The sequence below is a fragment of the Actinia tenebrosa genome, unplaced genomic scaffold (genome assembly GCF_029948245.1).
Source record: "Actinia tenebrosa isolate PJP-AT-01 unplaced genomic scaffold, QUT_ActTen_1.0 PGA_scaffold13__45_contigs__length_12533684, whole genome shotgun sequence".
Classification (NCBI taxonomy): Eukaryota; Metazoa; Cnidaria; class Anthozoa; order Actiniaria; family Actiniidae; genus Actinia; species Actinia tenebrosa.
Window position 1 is genome coordinate 11,737,409 of NW_028292573.1, and position 18,082 is coordinate 11,755,490.

Genomic DNA, 18,082 nt, shown 5'->3' on the forward strand with positions numbered 1-18,082 from the left:
TTCCCACTTGGACAATTAGCTCAAATTGTACTACTAAGAATTTCGAGCATGACCTCGAAACGTCGTGAATTACTGTCTGTCTGTATCGTTTCTTATATTATTAAAATGCTTCAGATTGACGTCTATGCGATTGCCACTATCCAATGCAATCCATTTCAATCACAACCAATCCATTTCCAGTCACATCCATGTAACATCCAATTTATCTCAGTAGCATCTTGATGAAGGAAAATTAGTCGTAGAAAAAGTAGCGATCCACAGAGTCACCTATAGACACATGATGTATACAGTCCTTTCAAAAAGCCTTTGCTGCTGATCGGCTTCACGGGACTTTCATTACTGCCACAATCCAAAACATGAAAAAAAAAATTTTTTTGCAGTTTTTTTTTTTGCAAAATTTCGGAATAGAATCACTAGTTATGAATAATGAAATAAGAACTATAAGACAAAAGTTGCAAATTCGGTGTTAAAAGACGTCTACGATCCGTACGATCCAGCCAACTGAAGTTCAGTCCATTCCATCTATGTACGGTTCCTGATTTTCCAAAATGAAAAAACACTCAAAAGTCGGGCAAATAGAAGAGGAAAACAAATTTTAGAAGTTGGGTATGTTCGTGCTATACAATAAGATTATCCATGGCCTTTCAAATGGTGAAAATTCCAAAAAAAAATTTTTTTTGGTGATTCAAGATTCAGTCGACACTGACTGCGGCCCTTTCACTTGCGATCCATTTCAGTCACAACCAATCCATTCTATTCCAGTCACTGCGCTCGTATATTCCAGCGACATTCCAGTTCTTATGGCTTTCTTCTATTTCCTTCATGCACTTTGTCACCCTCGAACAGTCTGTATATCCAATGTCTGGAGGGATGGTTCTAAATTACTCAATGAACAGAATTAAAAACAATCCAAGTATAAATAAAAAAAACTCGAGAGAGAATTTGGAAATAAGAATCGTGACTTTCAGATGTTGTTAATGCCATTATTAGTGGTACCTAATGGATGAGGGCAAAACAATTGTCATCTCACGGTACCCGGTTTAGGGGGAGGGGTGGTGTTACCCGGTACCCATCACCTCTGGAAGTGAAATCTTAGATTTTGTCCCCAAATATCTCCAAAACTAAAAGCTAAATCACAGAAATGAATGGACTGTCTGTCTGCATGTATGCTAAAAAAACATATTTGTGTATAGAAATTGCCACTACACACCCCCATGGCCAGTATCAAGCTTTTGAACAGGTCTCTGAGGGGGGTGGGGGTATGTACAATAAAATTAATTAATATAATCGGGTCCCGGACGATTGTTTTAACCTCGCCCCTAAGTGAATCCCTTCGGAACGAACCTTGCGGTGTGCTCGCTAACTGAGAGTTTTGCTTTAGAATTAACATGGAAGAAATTTTCGGGACCGTCCACCTATAGCTGTTCATTAAATAAAGAGTTCAGTTTAAAAGGGATCTATCATATTTTTAATTTACCACTGAAAATAAAGGATTAGTCATCGATTAGGCTGCGCGCATCCATCGAATTTTGGCGGATTTTGGCACGCGATCGCGAGAGGCTGCTAAATACTTCTCCACAAAAATTGCAACATGTACAAAACGCAGCTGCTCGACTTATTACCTTTTCAGGAAAGCAAGGTCATAGGGTTACCTGTAGAAAAGCGTATTGTCTTTAAGATTCTACTACTCACTTTCAAGGTTTTACATAATCAGACTCCTTCCTCGTACTTTTTATTTTCCAACTTTCTTTATTTCATCATAACTTATGAACACGTTACATTCATTCATTTACATTGTACTTCCTCGTACTTATGTGACTTGTTGGTTAATTATGTTCCATCGCGTTCCTTACGATCAATGTCTCAGAATCTTTTAGTAAAGCAATCTTACAACCTGAAACAGTATGGTAGAAGAGTCTTCTCTACTGTGGCCCCTGAACTATGGAACAATCTACCACAGAAAAATAAGATCCCCGTTTCAATATCACAGTTCAAGCAAAGGGTCAAAACCTGACTTTTTCAATAAGCATTTTATTAGTAGTTTTATTCAGATATCTATGTTTTTACTTTTCAACAAACTTTAATAATTATTATCACGTATAAAAGCCAATTAAAATGTTGAAAGTTATTTTTTATGTAAAAAATGTCTATTAAATATGTATGTATTTATAAAAGTTGTTTAAAGATTTTAATGTACACCACTAATTCACAACTAAATGCCTATATAGTTATATTTCTAATATTTTTTTATCAGATCTTTTTGTAAAGCGCCGTTGAACCATGGGGATATTAGCGCTATATAAATCATAATTATATCATTATTACTAAGCACGAAGGAAGCGTAAGAGTCGCACGAGGCGTAACCGTTAGACGTCTAAAGCTAATTAGACGTCTAACGTTTTATTAATAATTTATTCAAGCTTGTAATCTATCTATAAGGTCAGGCTATACTGTGTTTATACTAGTATTATTCGAGGTTCGACTGCCATTGTAACCTTCATCTGCAGCAAGGCCTGGATTGTCCTGTTCTTGCTCAACTTCCACTGGTAGCGGGTTTTCATCATTGGCTGTGTTCCATGGCTGTTCTTCACCTTTAGCAAGAATTGCAAACCCTGTCGCACCAATAATGTTGATTATAGCTGCAATGTAGAACACCTTTTGCCATTGACGACGAGTTGGCTAGAAAACGCAATACCAATCCATTAGTAAATGGAGGCAAGGAAAGAAGAAGAAAGGGAGCAAGGAAAGAAGGAAGCAAGGAAGCAAGGAAGCAAGGAAGCAAGGAAGCAAGGAAGCAAGGAAGCAAGGAAGCAAGGAAGCAAGGAAGCAAGGAAGCAAGGAAGCAAGGAAGCAAGGAAGAAACAACCAAATAACATAGACAATAATAGAAAATTGGCCAAACTAAAGTCAAAGATTCTAGCTTTCCATCTCTCACCTCTCCATTAGTTAACCAACCAGTAACAAAAGGTGCAACAAACCCCGGTATCGTACCAAGACTATTGGCAAATCCTATGATTATTCCTGCATAGCGAGGTGCAATATCAAGGTGATTGACACCAAACCCCGCCGACGAGAATGCGCCAAACCCTAATGTGAGCGATAACAATACAACAATCAAGACCTTGTCATCGCTTCCAACGTAGCTGACAGATATCAGGAGACAAGCAGGAACTATGAGAGCTGTAAAGAAGTATATAAAAATGACATACTTTTAACACAAAATCTTAAAGGTTTGTACATATATATACATATATATATACAGTGATATGCAGAAATAACGTTTTCAACGATATCTAAAGAAAAATTATGGGGTAAGCATCATCAAACACGCTGACTTTGAACCGACACCAAAGGCTTTGCAACCAAAGCAACGAGAACTTAAACTCAAATTAAAAAAGAAAAAGGAAGTAAACCTAATAAATATTTCGCACGAGGACTCACTTGTTCGTTTGATTCTTCACAATTCGTGAATAAATACCGTACGCGCTCACTAACCATGAAGTAATCTGTAATATATACAGTATGAGTGGCCGTGTTGTATCAGATATACAAACTCGGACACAACACGGACACGAATACTGTATATGACTTATCAAACGTCTAGGTTAGTTCCTTTGTGTTTCACTAAAATTTTCAAGATTAAAGTGAATCTGAAAGCTTTACTTGTTTGAAATGAATTTTTTTCCATGATCCTCAGTGATCTCAGCTTTCTAGGTTTTTGGTGACTAACTTTATTTAAAATAAGTATATATATAATTTTACTTAGAGGCTTTCATCACGCTTGAGTTGTAAAAACAAAGGAGAAACAAAAAAATTGAAATACCCTTTTCAGTCATAGATTGAAATAATGTGCTATCTACGCAGCACACTAAGCAACGCAGGCTAAATTTTCCTGCTATTTGGCGCAGCAAGCGATCATACAAGCAGCATTTACAAGCGCATTTTAGATTTTCCTGAATGGTTAGCGTTAGCGTTAGAGAAAATGGTCTTGGATGACTTTTGAGTGCGACGTCATTCGTAAAGCGAAACGTCAGGGTTCGAAAGGGAAAGCATTTCTGTAAACAATATTTATATAACTATCCTTGTGTAGTAATTGTTGCTGGTGATGTATACTTTTTTGATCGTTTTGATTGGCTTTCTTGACGATCATTTTAACAAAATCTGTACAAGGAAACGAGCACCACAATAGAAAACCAATATTGTCATTTCCAAAAGTGAAAACATATTAAGTTGAAGCAATTTAAAAGTGGATACTTACAACAAGTTGTAGATGCTTTTCGTACATCTACTTTCCTGCTTCCAGTGGACAATAACCAGTCACCTAAAGTAGCAGCCACAAGTTGAAGTACTACACTTGTTATATATGGTATCGACGATATGAAACCATCCTTTAGAAGGAAGAAGAATGAAAGAAAATGTTAAAAAGAGCACATAGAAAGACTGGAATATGAACTCTGAAACAACCTCTGGGCTGGTCTACATCAGGGGCGGCTAACTCACAAACCGCATTAGAACGGCATTGATTCAAATATGTACTGAGATCCTACTTCATTGTACAAAAGTAACAGCACACAACCAACAAGACATGACTACATGAAAACCAGCGCCCTGATAAAAACTCTCTGGTTCTTTAACGTCACACAACACTCGCCACAGCTAGTAACGTAACAGTAACCCAATTTGACGGCATAAAAGTTTTATTGTACAGTAAATAGCGCCCCACATTAAAGCAATTTTCGTACGACTGTGCCGTATGCGAGCCTTGCCACGACCGTGATGTTTTCTAGGATTTTAATCTGGGAATTTTTTCTCGCGCAATGTGATTGGTCTGGCAGAGCCGTGATCTTGGTGTGGCCGCGTCCACGCCGTGTTCTTCCCGTGTTTCGGGTATTTTATTGGATGGAGAGTAAATTCTCGGGTTGTGGTATGTCGCGTATGCCTTGGCGTGTCACGACCGTGTTTGTGCTGTGAGCTCTTCACAGTCATACGAAAACTGCTCTACAAGTCAAACCCCGTAGCGTTAGAGCTGGTACCGTGGTTTTCCACCCACGTGCACTATATTTATAACGCAATGCCGGTGACTTCCACACTCAAAATCCAATTCAATTACCACCAGGTGTAATGACAATGATCTTATACTTACTTCCAAAATTTTGACATGAAGAGCGTCTCTAAAGTAGGTGGGTAGGCCGGTCAGTAAAACATAAAATGCCCAGTTAGCGCAGACGTAACCCATCACCACGGCGTAGACTGCAGGAGATGTAAAAATAGCTAACCATGGGACGGAATGATTCTGAGGAGGAATAACGATTTGTATAGAAATTATTGATTAGAGTCAGAACTTTTGTGTGTCGTATTTCCGGTTCCCACTGGCTACAAAAACCGCTCAGTCAAACAAAACGATAATAGTTCTCCATAATTTAAGACTACCTGAAACAATGAAAATTTGTCATGAAGAAAGATTATGAAAAATCTTTATCAAACTACTTTTGTTTTGGACCCGAAAGTCGTTGTTCAATTCAATTGACGTATACATAACAGCTCTATGACAAAAAGGCCCTGAAGTAATCGGGAGGCGGTTATCCGTTAATTTGGCAGATATATATCATGCCCTTAATCATTACAAGCACCTTTAGAGTCTTATCTTGTGACGTCCCGATAGATGACAAGATGTACTCTTTCTCTTCCTCTGATATTCTGGGGTGACTGGCAGGTTTGTCGTAGACCAAGAATAGCCATGCAATATACCATAAAATACCCAACGCACCTTAAAAACATAATTGTTTATCGCAATAAGCACATCTAAAACCCTGAAATAGGCACTCATTGAGAAACCCTCTCTTATATAATGAGAAGGCACATGAGAAAGAAACATGACGCAGCTGTGCAATAACAAAGGCGCGCGCAACGTTTCGAAGGTGGTTGAGTGTGTGCGCAATATTGCGCTTACTTTATGCTTGCCTAGCCTACGAGTGCGCACACATGTTATCAAGGACAACAAGAGAGGGAAAAAGGTCACAGGGTAGTAGCCACCAGTACGGTTGGTCCGCCCAACTTTTTAACTTCAGAACCATTTTTCCCCTTCGTAAAAAAAAAACATTACACAAGTAAAGAAAGGGCCACCTTTTTTAAAAACCGGACCAGTGTCCAAACAGTGTCTACGACCTTGGGTAATACAACGTAATCACATGCAACGATCATGAAACGTAATGGAACTTTAAATGAAATACCCAAAATACCTAAAACTCGCTCGTCACGCCAGAAAGCGAATAAGGCTCGTCGTCACACAGTATTCGTAATGGCCACACTGAACATGGTCACTTTCAATCCCTCGAAATAGTATCATTTTTTACCTTTTGCAGTTTTGAATTAACAAATGAAACAATGCTTTATGTGCAATGTTTGCAGGTTACAGTAAATGCTGTCGAGCTGTCTGTAACCCTTATCACAGGGACCTCCTCAATACTCTTGTCCTCTTGTTCTTACCCTCTACTTGTTTCTTTTTAAATAAGTACTAATCGTAAAGTTAATAAATGAAATAAATAAACAGTTTTTCCGTGCCTCGTTTATTAATGTAGCACACAGGAACGTTAATAAGGCACAGTTTTTTACCAATCAGAACGCGCGTACTACCTAAGATTTATACAATAATATGGCATAGCAACTGATAACATTACCAAATATATAAAAGACAGAAGGCCATCCCGCAAGAAAATATGTGTCACAAAGCCAGCCTGCTATTGGCTGTGTTATGATGTTTCCTATTCCGCATCCTGAAACAGAACAGGGGTACGTCAAAAAACCTTGATTATTCTTGTAACTAGCCTATGGTTGAACTAGTATAACAGAAAGGAAGAACTGATTACCAGCAAAGGAAATGGCTGTAAGTCTACTTCTTTCTAGAGGAGGGGCCCAACTGCTCCACATTTCTATTGTGGCTGGAAATGTCACTCCCTGATGAAAAAAAAACGACAGTATTTTCTTTAGCATCACTGTACTCTGTACAAGAAGAACTGCACAGGATCAGAGTGTTTATTCACTCAAGCACCACCTGCATTATAGCCTGAATGCATTCAAACACAACCCTCTTAGTTAGGTTCTGCACACAAAGCTAACCAAGGAATGGGTGGATTCGGGTGGGGGGTGGGGGAGGTCCAAGGGGTTATGCCCCACTTTTAGTTCAGGATCCAGGATTGGTATGCAGTTTTTTTTCTTTTTCCTTTTTGTTCCAAAATATCCCCAGAAACTAAAGCAACATTATTTTGGGGGAGGGGAGGAAGAAATTTTTTAGGGCAAACAATCAGTGACCCCCACACCCCCCCCCCCCTAAGTATTTCCTGGATACTCTTTAGCACTATGGCAAACAGTGCAGTGCACAGAGTTGAAAGCAAAATTCAATAGAACATTTTGAATTACTCAAAAACCACAGTGACTGTGTCCTTTGACTCTCATTCCCTAACGATAATGTCAAAATATACCATATACCTCTCCAATTCCTTCCAGTACTCTCAGTGCAATCAAGCTACCAAGGCTGTGATGTGCAGCTATAGGTGTCAACAGTGTAAATACAGAAGTACACAGGACTCCCAGACCAAACAAATGCTTGCCACCATATCTTGATGCCAACCATCCACCAGGTAATTGTGTTACTATGTAACCATAGAAAAATGATCCAAGAATTATACCTAAATACAATGGAAATTAAAAATACTAATTTTACAGTACAACATGCAAAAGTGTTAACACATTTAATGTAACAAATTGTCAGCTTCTTTTATTAGTAATAAAAATAACAGTCGAGGCATGCAGGCTACAAGACATAAGTTATCCTTGCTAACCATGTATTCAAAGAACATAGTGTGGTATAATTTATTACTGACTAATTCTTACTGAGTTGACTTACCCTGTGTTTTTTCATCCCAGTTGAACTCTTCATGCTAAAAATCATATTTAAATTACAGTTTTAACATAAATAATTCATGTATCACAAATTAACATAAGATTAAAAATATCTCCCATTTTTTTTTAATGAACTTGATTCCTAAGACAGATAGACAGATGGACACCAGAAAGAGTACAGGGATGAACAGAAATTTTTGTCTGATAATAACGTTATAATAATAATAATAATAATAATAATAATAATAATAATAATAAATTTTTTTTAATAATCTTAGGATACTGTTACAGATTTATAGAATATAGAGGGGTTTTTTTTGTTGCTAGAAATTCATCGTAACTGATTGTATATATATATATTTTCCGAACCATTTTAAAGACATGATTTTATAGGGACATCTATTTAAATTTATTGTAGTTAGTTTCCTTTTAAACTGTATAGGTTATGTACGCTGTGCGCCCTATACAAGTCATAGATTTTTTGCATCTATACGTTTTATTACTGTACATAATAATGACGATAACGATAACGATAATGACAATGATAATAATAATAATAGCATTTATTTACACACAATAACTAAATTAACAGCGGATTTGACGGATGTGGTAATGTGATGAGACTCTTGTGCCAGACATGAGTCGTTCGTTTGAGACAATATAGTAGTTTTTGAAATATATTTGTCATGTCAATACTGACCTTACGAGCTGTTCTTGTCACCGTTTTGTTACACCCACCTTCTCCTTGACATTCAGGGTTATGAAAATCGGTATTAATACTGTTATCAGTAGAATTAACCATCGCCACAAGAGCAACACTTAGATTCACTCTCATACCATACACAGTACAAAACCCTAAAGAAATCATAATAGCTAAAGAATAACGACAAGGAATGCTGCATTTTGAACCGGAATTACGACTATTTTCTAGAGAGGGACGAGGAAGGAGTGGAGAAATTTCGTTTTTCTCCATAATTAAAGCTATTCTAAAAAATAATCCAGTAAAAACGAAAGAAAAATTCGACAATTAATGAAGTTCGATTCAGAAACTGAATCGAAAATTCTAATATTTGTCATGTGATGCCCTATTGTTTTAACGGAAACTGAACTCGATTACCGGAAGTAAGTTTGTTTCACACACGAAAACTTATCTTTTCTATTTTTCTTTTCCAAATTATTAAAACGTATCTCTTGTATAATCTTTAACAATTGAATTAAACCTATATCAGATAATCTATATTATGTTTTGCCTACGTTCAATCCGTGTTCACTTTGCTTGTTTACTTCCGGTGATACGATTTTCTTAATATCCATTTCCGGTAAAAACACCAGCGATCACATGACTGCATATATAGTCGGCTTTTGAAATATTTTGATTGCGTTGTAAACACGGTACTCAATGCAGGGTACTTTGAAAATTCTGTATATACTTAATTCATGGATGAAAGTTCGCCTCTAATTCCTCGTTTTTCTAGAGAAAATCGTAGATCAAGTTCAAAATGCAGTCTCTCTTGTCGTTATGCATTGACGATCCTCTCCATGTTGGGGTTTTGCGTTATGTACACGATACGTGTGAACCTCAGCATTGCTCTGGTCGAGATGGCTAATTCTACTGATACAAATAATGATGATGGTTTACAGAGCTCTAATTGTGATGAAGAAGGTTGGTGTAATACGACATGGACGAGATCAGCTTCTAAGGTAAGTGAAGTAACTAGATTTTGGGAAAGAAAATCTATATGAAACCACAAGTCGGCCGATTTGAATGGATCGAAAGCTGTATCAGGCTTTTTATTTAATACCTTCTTTATTTGAAAGTATTTTTCAGTTTTGGAGGTCGAAGAACCTTTCTATATATATACTTTGGGGTTTATTAATACTGTTCACTGGCAGTTGTTAATTTCATTAACGGATGTCAATCACCAGAAACGTTCCCTAACAAGAGTTTTCGTGACAAGAGTACTACCCAGGGCCCTGAGGCCGAGGAGGGGAGATTTAATTTCTTCTATAGGAGGAGGGCGGGGATGCTCATTGAAAATTTTGAATAGTACCGCTAAAAGGTACTGACTGGTCCAGGTGGGCTAGGCAAGAAATGGTTTTCACCAGCGTAAATATTATATATTATATTATATTTATTATGTTATGTATGCAAGCTGAAGAAGTGCCAATGAAAAATTCCCCCTCTAAACTTGCCCCCTCCAAAAAAAATCCCCCCCCCCCCCCCATTCCACCCCACAAACTGAAACATATATGGGGTATCGAAACATTAAGCACCAAAGACCAAGAGCCCATGGAACTTGTTCATTTGAAATTTTGCAAAATGCTCCTCAAGGTGACAAAGAATGCTAGTAACCTTGCATGCAGAGCTGAGTTAGGAAGGTTTCCGCTAAAATGCAAAGCATGCAGTAGAAGCTTTAAATTCTGGCATAAAATTATAAAGTCGGAACTACACCCAAAAAAACTTTCAGCCGAAGTCTACCAAGATATTAAAAATGAAACTAAAAAAGCCTTTTGGAGCATAAAAATTAAAACTACTTTAGAACAACTCGGATTGGGGATAATTTGGATGAAACAAAATGAACTTTCTCCAAGATGGTATGAATATGGAAAAATAATAACCCAAAGAATATATGACATTGAGAGGCAAATTTTATGGAGTAATCTCCACAATGATGAAAGGAAAGACGACAGACATAAAAATAAACTCAGAGTCTTTCGTCAGTTCAAAACGGATTATAACTTTGAAGAATATTTAAGTCAAGTCACCAATATTAAGCACAGAGTGGCGCTTACAAAATTAAGAATTAGTAACCATAAGCTTGAAGTAGAAACGGGGAGGTATAAGAGGCCTTATCTCATTTACGATGAAAGGATTTGCCCAGTGTGTAAGTCGGGAGTAGAAAACGAAAAACACTTTCTAGTTTGGTGTCCACTATATAACTCTCATAGAAACGACTTAAGAGAGTTCATAGAAAAAAACACCAGCATTAATTTCAACAATATGAGCGCTGACAGTCGTTTTATGTTCTTAATCAATTCAAAATCAGCGTCTCTACAAAGAGCCATATCAGCATACATTCATCAATGTATGCTGATACGTGAAAATGAATTAAGAAAATTATCTAATACATAGTATATATATATATACCTATAATATATTTGGAATCAAACACTCATGTACTATTAGTATAAGGTGCCAAATAAAATTGTATTGTATCGTATTGTATATGGGATTATAACACACATCTGTCCAACTCTTAAGAATTATAAAGGATAATAATAAGGAGAAGATCGAAGCAGTACTTTCTTTTTTTTAATAATTATTATTACCTATAAACTGAGAATTTTTATTAAGAATTAAGATCCCAGTGCTATTATATATAAAATGTATGAAATAATCCAAACTTAATTTTTTCAGGGCAGAAAATTTGATTGGAATGAAGAAACTCGAGGTATAATGTGAAAAAAAAACAAAAAAAAACATAATAATATCCCTAGGTTTTTCCCAAATCCCCTTGAGTGACAGCAGCACAAGATGATAATTATGACTATCGCTCCAAGTAAGGGTCGAACTTGATAAAAGTCTTACTTACTGCTTGTGCATGAAATATATGAAATATATATACGAAGCTAATAAACATGTGGACCTATCTAAGTGTATTAAAACTTTACTGTATTCAATTTCAACAAGTCCAACATAAAAGGTCTAGATATATTATTTTGACACGTTCATTATTAATTCTGGAAATGGTCATTTCTAGGTATCATCCTTGGGGCCTTTTTCTATGGTTTTCTAGTCACACAGCTTCCTGGAGGATGGTTAGCTTCAAAGTTTGGCGGGAAGAATGTTTTTGGATTGGGTGTCCTGTTTACTTCTGTATTGACTTTGCTGACCCCACTGGCAGCTAATCATAGTGTTGCTGCCTTGGTTGCAGTTAGGATTCTGGAAGGGCTTTGCCAGGTAAAAAACATGATGAAATGTCCCTTGTAGATTATTGGATCCATGTTATGTTATTATGATTTACACCAAATCAAGAAATGTTTTTGGGTTAAAAAGGGTCAATAATAAAAGCTAAGACCAGAGATGGAATTAAGGGGTGGTAAAAGGGGTGACTATTTATTTCGTTTTAGTGCATTCCATCTGAAATAATATACTAGCTACATATAGAGAGAGCAAATTTCTGTATATATTTTCCTTTTTTTTATTTATTTTCAAGACCCACAATGCCCTTTGGTCATGGAATGAAAAGTTAACTTAAATGTATTTTTCTGTATTTGTTTCGCAGGGGGTAACTTATCCATCAGTACAGGTTCTATTGAGTAGTTGGGCGCCTCCCCTAGAACGAAGCAAGCTAACAACTATTGCTATAGCTGGTATGATAATTTCAATAGAAGTACCATAAAAACCTGGTTAATATGAGCCCTGGCCCCCTTCCTCTATCTGTCACTGTCATTCTCCTGACCATTCTCCCTGCTTGGTCATAAGCCCCGCATTTAAAGTCCCACCTCCATTGTAAGCCCCTTATATATATGAGCCCTCCCTGTTATACATGTAAACCCCACCTTGTCATGAGCCCCCTCCCCCCACACATGTTAGCCCCCCTCCCCCCATTATAAGCCCTTCCCATTATGAGTTCATCCCCAGGATTTGGTGTCAATGAGTTTTCCAGGTTCCTGGAGAAATTGCTATCTCAAACATGGTCTATTGTCTTAAGATTTTATTTTGTTCAATGTAACCCAAGTCACTTTATATCCCTATGAGGTGTCCCTGAGTTATCTAAGCTAATTATGGGCATTATTGTTATCCCTTAGGTTGTGATATAGGAAATATTATCGCACAGCCGATATCAGGCTGGTTGTGTGACTCGACTTTTCTTGGTGGATGGCCTTCTGTCTTCTATGTATTTGGTAATGCTTTTACTATTAATCTCTCGATCCTTTCACACATTTATATATACTAATTTCAATAAAGTTAGTCACCTGAAAAGCTATAAAGCTGAGGCCGACAAGGATTATGGGCAGATTCATTTTACAAGTTCAACCTCGATAACTGTTCATGGACTTGCGAATTTTTTACCGGTTACAGTCTAACCTCTTGTGAGCATCATCGAGCTGCAGTTTGTATTAAAAAAGCTTTGTATATATATGCTTTTTTGATATGAAAAGTTTCCCATGATGCTCAGTAATCTCAGCTTTCTAGGTTTTTGGTGACTAACTTTATCGAAATAAGTGTATCTAAAACATAGAAGCTGAGCCAGGCCAAAAGGTATTTTGGGAAATGAAATAATTATTCTCTTATGTCGATACAAAAAGTGTTTAAAAAGTCTCATTTTCTGTGCAAGTTTCATGGTCGTTGTATGTGACAATGGTGTATATTTTTTGTCCTTGATAACATGTACATGTTTGCACACTGGTAGGCTAGGTAATGCAAGCATAAAGTAAGCGCAATATTGTGCACACAGATAATGGGAGCTTAAGGCTGCGTTCACAATGTATGGCGGGGGCAGGTGAAATTTAGAGGAGATCGGAAAAATTTTTACTAGTGAAATTGGGGGGTTTGAATTTTTTTTTCAGAGAGTTGGGGGGGGGGGGGGGGATGCAAAATTTTTAGAAGAAGCTACGAGAGATTGATTTCACCTGCCCCCCCTCTGCCATTCATTATGAACGCAGCCTAAAGGAAGTTCACACACGGCCACCTTCTCAGATACGTTGCGCGCGACTTTGTCGCAAGGTTGCGTCATGTTTCTTTCTCATTGAGATACAATGTAGTTTTGAATGAGTGCCTATTTCAGGGTTTTAGATATGTTTATAGTGATAAACAATTATGTTTTTAAGGTGTGTTGGGTATTTTATGGTATATTGCATGGTTTTTCTTGGCCTACGAGAAACCTGCCAGTCACCCCAGAATATCAGAGGAAGAGAAAGAGTACATCTTGTTATCCATTGGGACGTCACAAGATAAGGTTTTAAAGGTGCGTCTATTGCTTGAATTAGCCTATCCGAACCGAATCAATCACTTCTCATTTCACAGTCTCCAGCATGAAAAAAAAAAGACGAATAATCGAAAGAAAGTGGTAAAGGGGGGCTGTCTTAAAGATAACATCCTCGCTTACTGTATCTCTTCATCTCACACCATAAAAATACAGCCAATCATAATTCAGGAAAGCCGTTGTATATCAGTTTCTCGGTACACTATTCTTCCCAGCATGCGCTGCTCTCTTAATTATCTTTTATGGTTGGAATACATAGTTATACAATAATGCTTTCTCGTGGCACACCATGGAATATCCCACTTGTCGCTCGTATTTTCTTTGCGTAGTTTACTTGCCTAAAGGCTCGTAAGTACACGTAGAAAAAAGACAACTAGTAACGCGTGGGATATTATTATGGTATACCACTAGAAAGCAGCGTATAACTAGTATGTAGTTACTATACCGTACATACCATCATTTACTTTTCTCAACAGAAGCACTCGGTGCCCTGGCTCGCTATCTTTACTTCTCCTCCAGTCTACGCCAACTTAATAGCGTTCTTCTGCGCAAACTGGGGTTACTACACTTTTCTAACCTCTTTGCCTACCTACTTCAAGGACATCCTCGGCTTCAAGATTCTAGAAGTAAGTAGTGCTGACAAATGAAATTGCTATTGTAGAACATTGTCCAAATACCGTCTAGTCTGAGGTCACAAATTTAGATTCACGTACCGTGACGATCGTGGCGGTATGGACCGTGGCGATATCCTTTGAGCATTTTCATTGGCTTATAGAAACGATTTCGCTTTGATTGGTTCAAAAGATGTTGTCATTTTATACCGTTAAAGTGCACATGAACCCTTCGACAATACTTTCAGTACTGATTCTACACGAAGTAAATAGTTGAATGGTAAAATATTTCTTGATTTGAGTGATGCGTTTCTAAGTTATGAAGGTTTATACTTCCAATATGCTAATGAGTGTGACGTCTATTAAGGCTTAATCAAATATACAAAATCGAACTGGTTCATAGAAACAGTATTTAAAAAGCATCATTATTTTACTCATGGTTTACATGAAAGCTATTTACAATTTTTATTTTCAAAATGGCCAGCATTTAGTATTACTAGTTACAACAAAAACACTCAAATACCTTACCTGACGTCATCATCATTAACATATTGGAAGTATAAACCTTCATAACTTAAAGACGCATCACTCAAATCAAGAAATATTTTACCAATCAACTATTTACTTTATGCAGAATCAGTACTGAAAGTATTGTCGAAGGGTTCATGTGCACTTTAAAGTGCCGAATTTATAAGTCAATTTATCACAGTTATGTGAGCTTGATTGTTTGCAACGGGATTGAGCTTGTGTGCAACGGGATCCCATTAAAACTCGCTTGAGATTTAAATGGGATATTTCTGGAATTAAGGAAAAGGGTACTCAGGAAGAGACGGGGAGGGAAAGGATTGCAAAGGCGCTTCTTTTGAATGTATGCACAAAAATGTTGCAGCTAAAATATTAGGCCAGAGAGGTTGTTTGCATGAAGATGGAGTAGGCCCTGGTCCTAGGGATATCATTTGTTCCATTCCAAGGGGACACCAAAGAAAGATATGGCCCTAGCACAAGAGTCACTTTACCTTCATGTAAATGTAAGGGCTCAAACTAACATTTTTATCCTTCTTAAAGGATGGTATTTTGTCATCAATACCATACCTGTGCTGTACGATAGTTGAAATCATAGCATCAGTGTTGGCTGATTGGCTTATATCAACTGGTAGTAAGATTGCCGATGTAAGGAAAGTCTTCAACACTGGTGGTAGGTGTTAATGCTTTGGTTACATATGAATAAATATCAGCTTAGCAACTTTTTATTGACCAGTTCAATCATAGAGATTTATTAGTCCCACATGACTTTTGAACCTAGTCGATGAGGTCCAAAACCAATCTCCTAAATTCGCTTACTTTTACTCTGAAAATTAGAACGAAATTAACTTCAGATTGGGATTTTCTAGGTTGAAAAAGTATATTTATCTGAACTTAGCTTTGCAACATTCTAGTGGCTCTAAGGTGCTGACACACGGTGCAACATTGCACGCAACAGGACTGTTGCATCGTGTCTACCCATGAAACTTGTTGCACGCAACGTAACATGCAACAAATCTGAAGTTGAATCGCGCTCTAATCTTGCAACATTGCGCGCAACAAATTTCATCGTGTGAACATGGCTGCAATATTACCTGCAACATTTTGAAATTTCCAGCCAATCAGCTTGCACCAAATTTATAAGTGCTGACCAAATATCTTAACATAGCAGGCTGACACAAGCGATGTTGCGGGATTTTGTTGCAATGTGTGTCACCCCGATTCGAATGTTGCATGCACCGCGTGTCAGCACCTTTAACGTCAATCACAGAGATAATTTATTTATCCTCAATGAATTTTTAATCGACTTAATGAACGGCTGTCCGAAAATCCCGTTCAAAAACCAAAGTATTTTAGATAATTCGAATAAACTCCAATTAGACATTTCAGTAATAAATCTTGATACTATAAAAACTGATAACCCATGCTTTATCTGAACTCAATCTTTACACAGCTCCATTGTAAATAAGTTTTAACTTTATGGATTCTGTGTTAAATAAAATTTATTAATCTTACAACATTTTGTTGGCTTCCACGTCAATCACAGAAATAACCCATTTATCTGCACACAGTTTTGAAGCGTTTTAAAATCAAGACTGAAAACCAACAAATGGAAAAATAAAGCAACATAAATTAATAATACTATTTTTTAAGACTAAGGTACATGTACATGTATGTTATTTTTGTTATCTTCATAAATTGACGTTTCTATATCACATATTTATTTCTTTATTTCAGCATTTCTTGTCCCCACTTGCCTTCTTATATCTGTAAGTTACATCGGAAGCGATGGCAAAGTTCTGGCAGTCGCATTGATATCAGCTTCAATGGGATTTAGTGCACTTTGCGAGTCAGGCTATAGTGTTAATCAAATGGATATTGCACCTCGTTATGTGGGGATTATCTCTGGTATTGGCAATGCTATTGGATCAGCATCTGGAGTTATTGCACCGTTTGTCGTTGGTTGGTTGACTAAAAACGAGGTAATTGACTAGTCATAAATTTGCAAAGGACAGTGAGCTGTCAAAACAAACCAAGTTCTCTCTCAAACTGGGGTTGAGAACAGGGGCTATAGCATGTCTATGCGCTAAATTCGCAATCATGCGCCGACTCTTAGGTCGTACATGCTGGGAGAGCCCATGAAGCGAGCAGTTGATGTAATGTATAATAAATCACACCTAATACAACCGATAGAATCCAAACGACAATATTATACAAATATATTTTCTGAATACATTACATCAACTGAGAACTATGTAGGTTCTCCCTATGCAGTTGTTTTTTCAACCCAAGCCCTACACCCACCGACGCCCCTTCTAAGGTGCTCCGTAGTCCTCAGTTTCAAGCAGTTTACTGGTAAACAAAAGCATAATAATCAAGGGAATAAAATGAGGTCCCAAATAGGGGACATTTTTTCGGTGTTTGCCATTTCGCACCATGTGTCATTCTCTTCAGAATAATATTCTTTGTTTGAGTTGTATCCATATTCTTGTGTCTAATTCTCATGCGCAACCGTTAAACAAAGAAATAATGCTTCAGGGAATGACACGTGGTCTGAAAAGGGGAAACATTCCCATGCTAAAGAGGTTTATAATTGGAGTTTGGAATAATCAAAAGCTGAGAGTGGTTTTCTAAACAAACAAATCACATTTAATTTTTTTCTAGCCAACTCGTCGTCAGTGGCAAAAGGTGCTTTACATCACAGCAATTATCTATGTACTCGGCACAGTTGGGTTTGTCCTTCTTGCTAAAGGTGAAGAACAGTCATGGAACACACCCAAAGATGAAAACCCGCTACCAGTGGAATTTGAGCAAGAACAGGACAAAACAGGCCTTGCTGCAGAGGATGGTCAAAATACTAGTATAAATAATATATGAGCCTTTTAAAAGTCACTAGCACATCCACCTCCTCCAAAAAAAATATTAAATTGTTCTTTAAAATCTTAAACATTTTAAATTATTGGTTTATAAATCAAATAAATTAAAAAGAAAATTTCGAGGCAGTTCTACAGCCCGAGTTTTGAGATATTCAGGTCTGTAGTGAGCAATGCCCACCCCCCC

At 37.2% G+C, this 18,082-nt stretch overlaps 2 protein-coding genes across 5 annotated transcripts; one reads left to right on the top strand and one right to left on the bottom strand.

Annotated features, from left to right (window-relative positions):
• Positions 1 to 1,726: 1,726 nt before the first annotated feature.
• On the bottom strand, positions 1,727 to 8,939 carry LOC116290133 (sialin). Of its 2 annotated transcripts, none has more exons than XM_031697128.2 (10): positions 8,600 to 8,939; positions 7,904 to 7,937; positions 7,486 to 7,649; positions 6,867 to 6,954; positions 6,678 to 6,773; positions 5,631 to 5,767; positions 5,144 to 5,293; positions 4,259 to 4,388; positions 2,936 to 3,180; positions 1,727 to 2,679 (listed from the first exon to the last, which is right to left on the bottom strand). In XM_031697128.2, exons 1-10 carry the CDS (start codon positions 8,870 to 8,872, stop codon positions 2,446 to 2,448), a joined length of 1,551 nt encoding a protein of 516 aa, XP_031552988.1. In that variant the 5' UTR covers positions 8,873 to 8,939; the 3' UTR covers positions 1,727 to 2,445. The 2 variants fall into 2 exon arrangements, with proteins under 2 accessions (XP_031552988.1, XP_031552987.1); XM_031697127.2 differs by having other exon boundaries at positions 7,486 to 7,685.
• Positions 8,940 to 9,259: 320 nt separating this feature from the next.
• On the top strand, positions 9,260 to 17,969 carry LOC116290124 (sialin). 3 transcript variants are annotated; one of them, XM_031697115.2, is made up of 10 exons: positions 9,260 to 9,600; positions 11,318 to 11,351; positions 11,661 to 11,860; positions 12,186 to 12,273; positions 12,712 to 12,807; positions 13,735 to 13,871; positions 14,366 to 14,515; positions 15,566 to 15,695; positions 16,760 to 17,004; positions 17,687 to 17,969. In XM_031697115.2, the coding sequence occupies exons 1-10, from the start codon at positions 9,337 to 9,339 to the stop codon at positions 17,897 to 17,899; spliced, it is 1,557 nt and encodes a 518-aa protein (XP_031552975.1). In that variant the 5' UTR covers positions 9,260 to 9,336; the 3' UTR covers positions 17,900 to 17,969. The 3 variants fall into 3 exon arrangements, with proteins under 3 accessions (XP_031552975.1, XP_031552976.1, XP_031552977.1); XM_031697116.2 differs by having other exon boundaries at positions 16,760 to 16,984; XM_031697117.2 differs by having other exon boundaries at positions 16,760 to 16,791.
• Positions 17,970 to 18,082: the final 113 nt, after the last annotated feature.

What these genes read in the sequence shown, in the direction of transcription:
- LOC116290124 (XM_031697115.2), top strand. Translation starts at nt 9,337, where the DNA reads ATGGATGAAAGTTCGCCTCTAATTCCTCGTTTTTCTAGAGAAAATCGT. An exon ending in GGACGAGATCAGCTTCTAAG is followed by an intron (nt 9,601 to 11,317) that starts GTAAGTGAAGTA and finishes TAATTTTTTCAG; the next exon opens with GGCAGAAAATTTGATTGGAA. An exon ending in TTCTGGAAGGGCTTTGCCAG is followed by an intron (nt 11,861 to 12,185) that starts GTAAAAAACATG and finishes TTTGTTTCGCAG; the next exon opens with GGGGTAACTTATCCATCAGT.
- LOC116290133 (XM_031697127.2), bottom strand. Translation starts at nt 8,872, where the DNA reads ATGGAGAAAAACGAAATTTCTCCACTCCTTCCTCGTCCCTCTCTAGAA. An exon ending in CACAAGATAAGACTCTAAAG is followed by an intron (nt 5,294 to 5,630) that starts GTGCTTGTAATG and finishes ATTCCTCCTCAG; the next exon opens with AATCATTCCGTCCCATGGTT. An exon ending in GTTGGTTAACTAATGGAGAG is followed by an intron (nt 2,680 to 2,935) that starts GTGAGAGATGGA and finishes TGCGTTTTCTAG; the next exon opens with CCAACTCGTCGTCAATGGCA.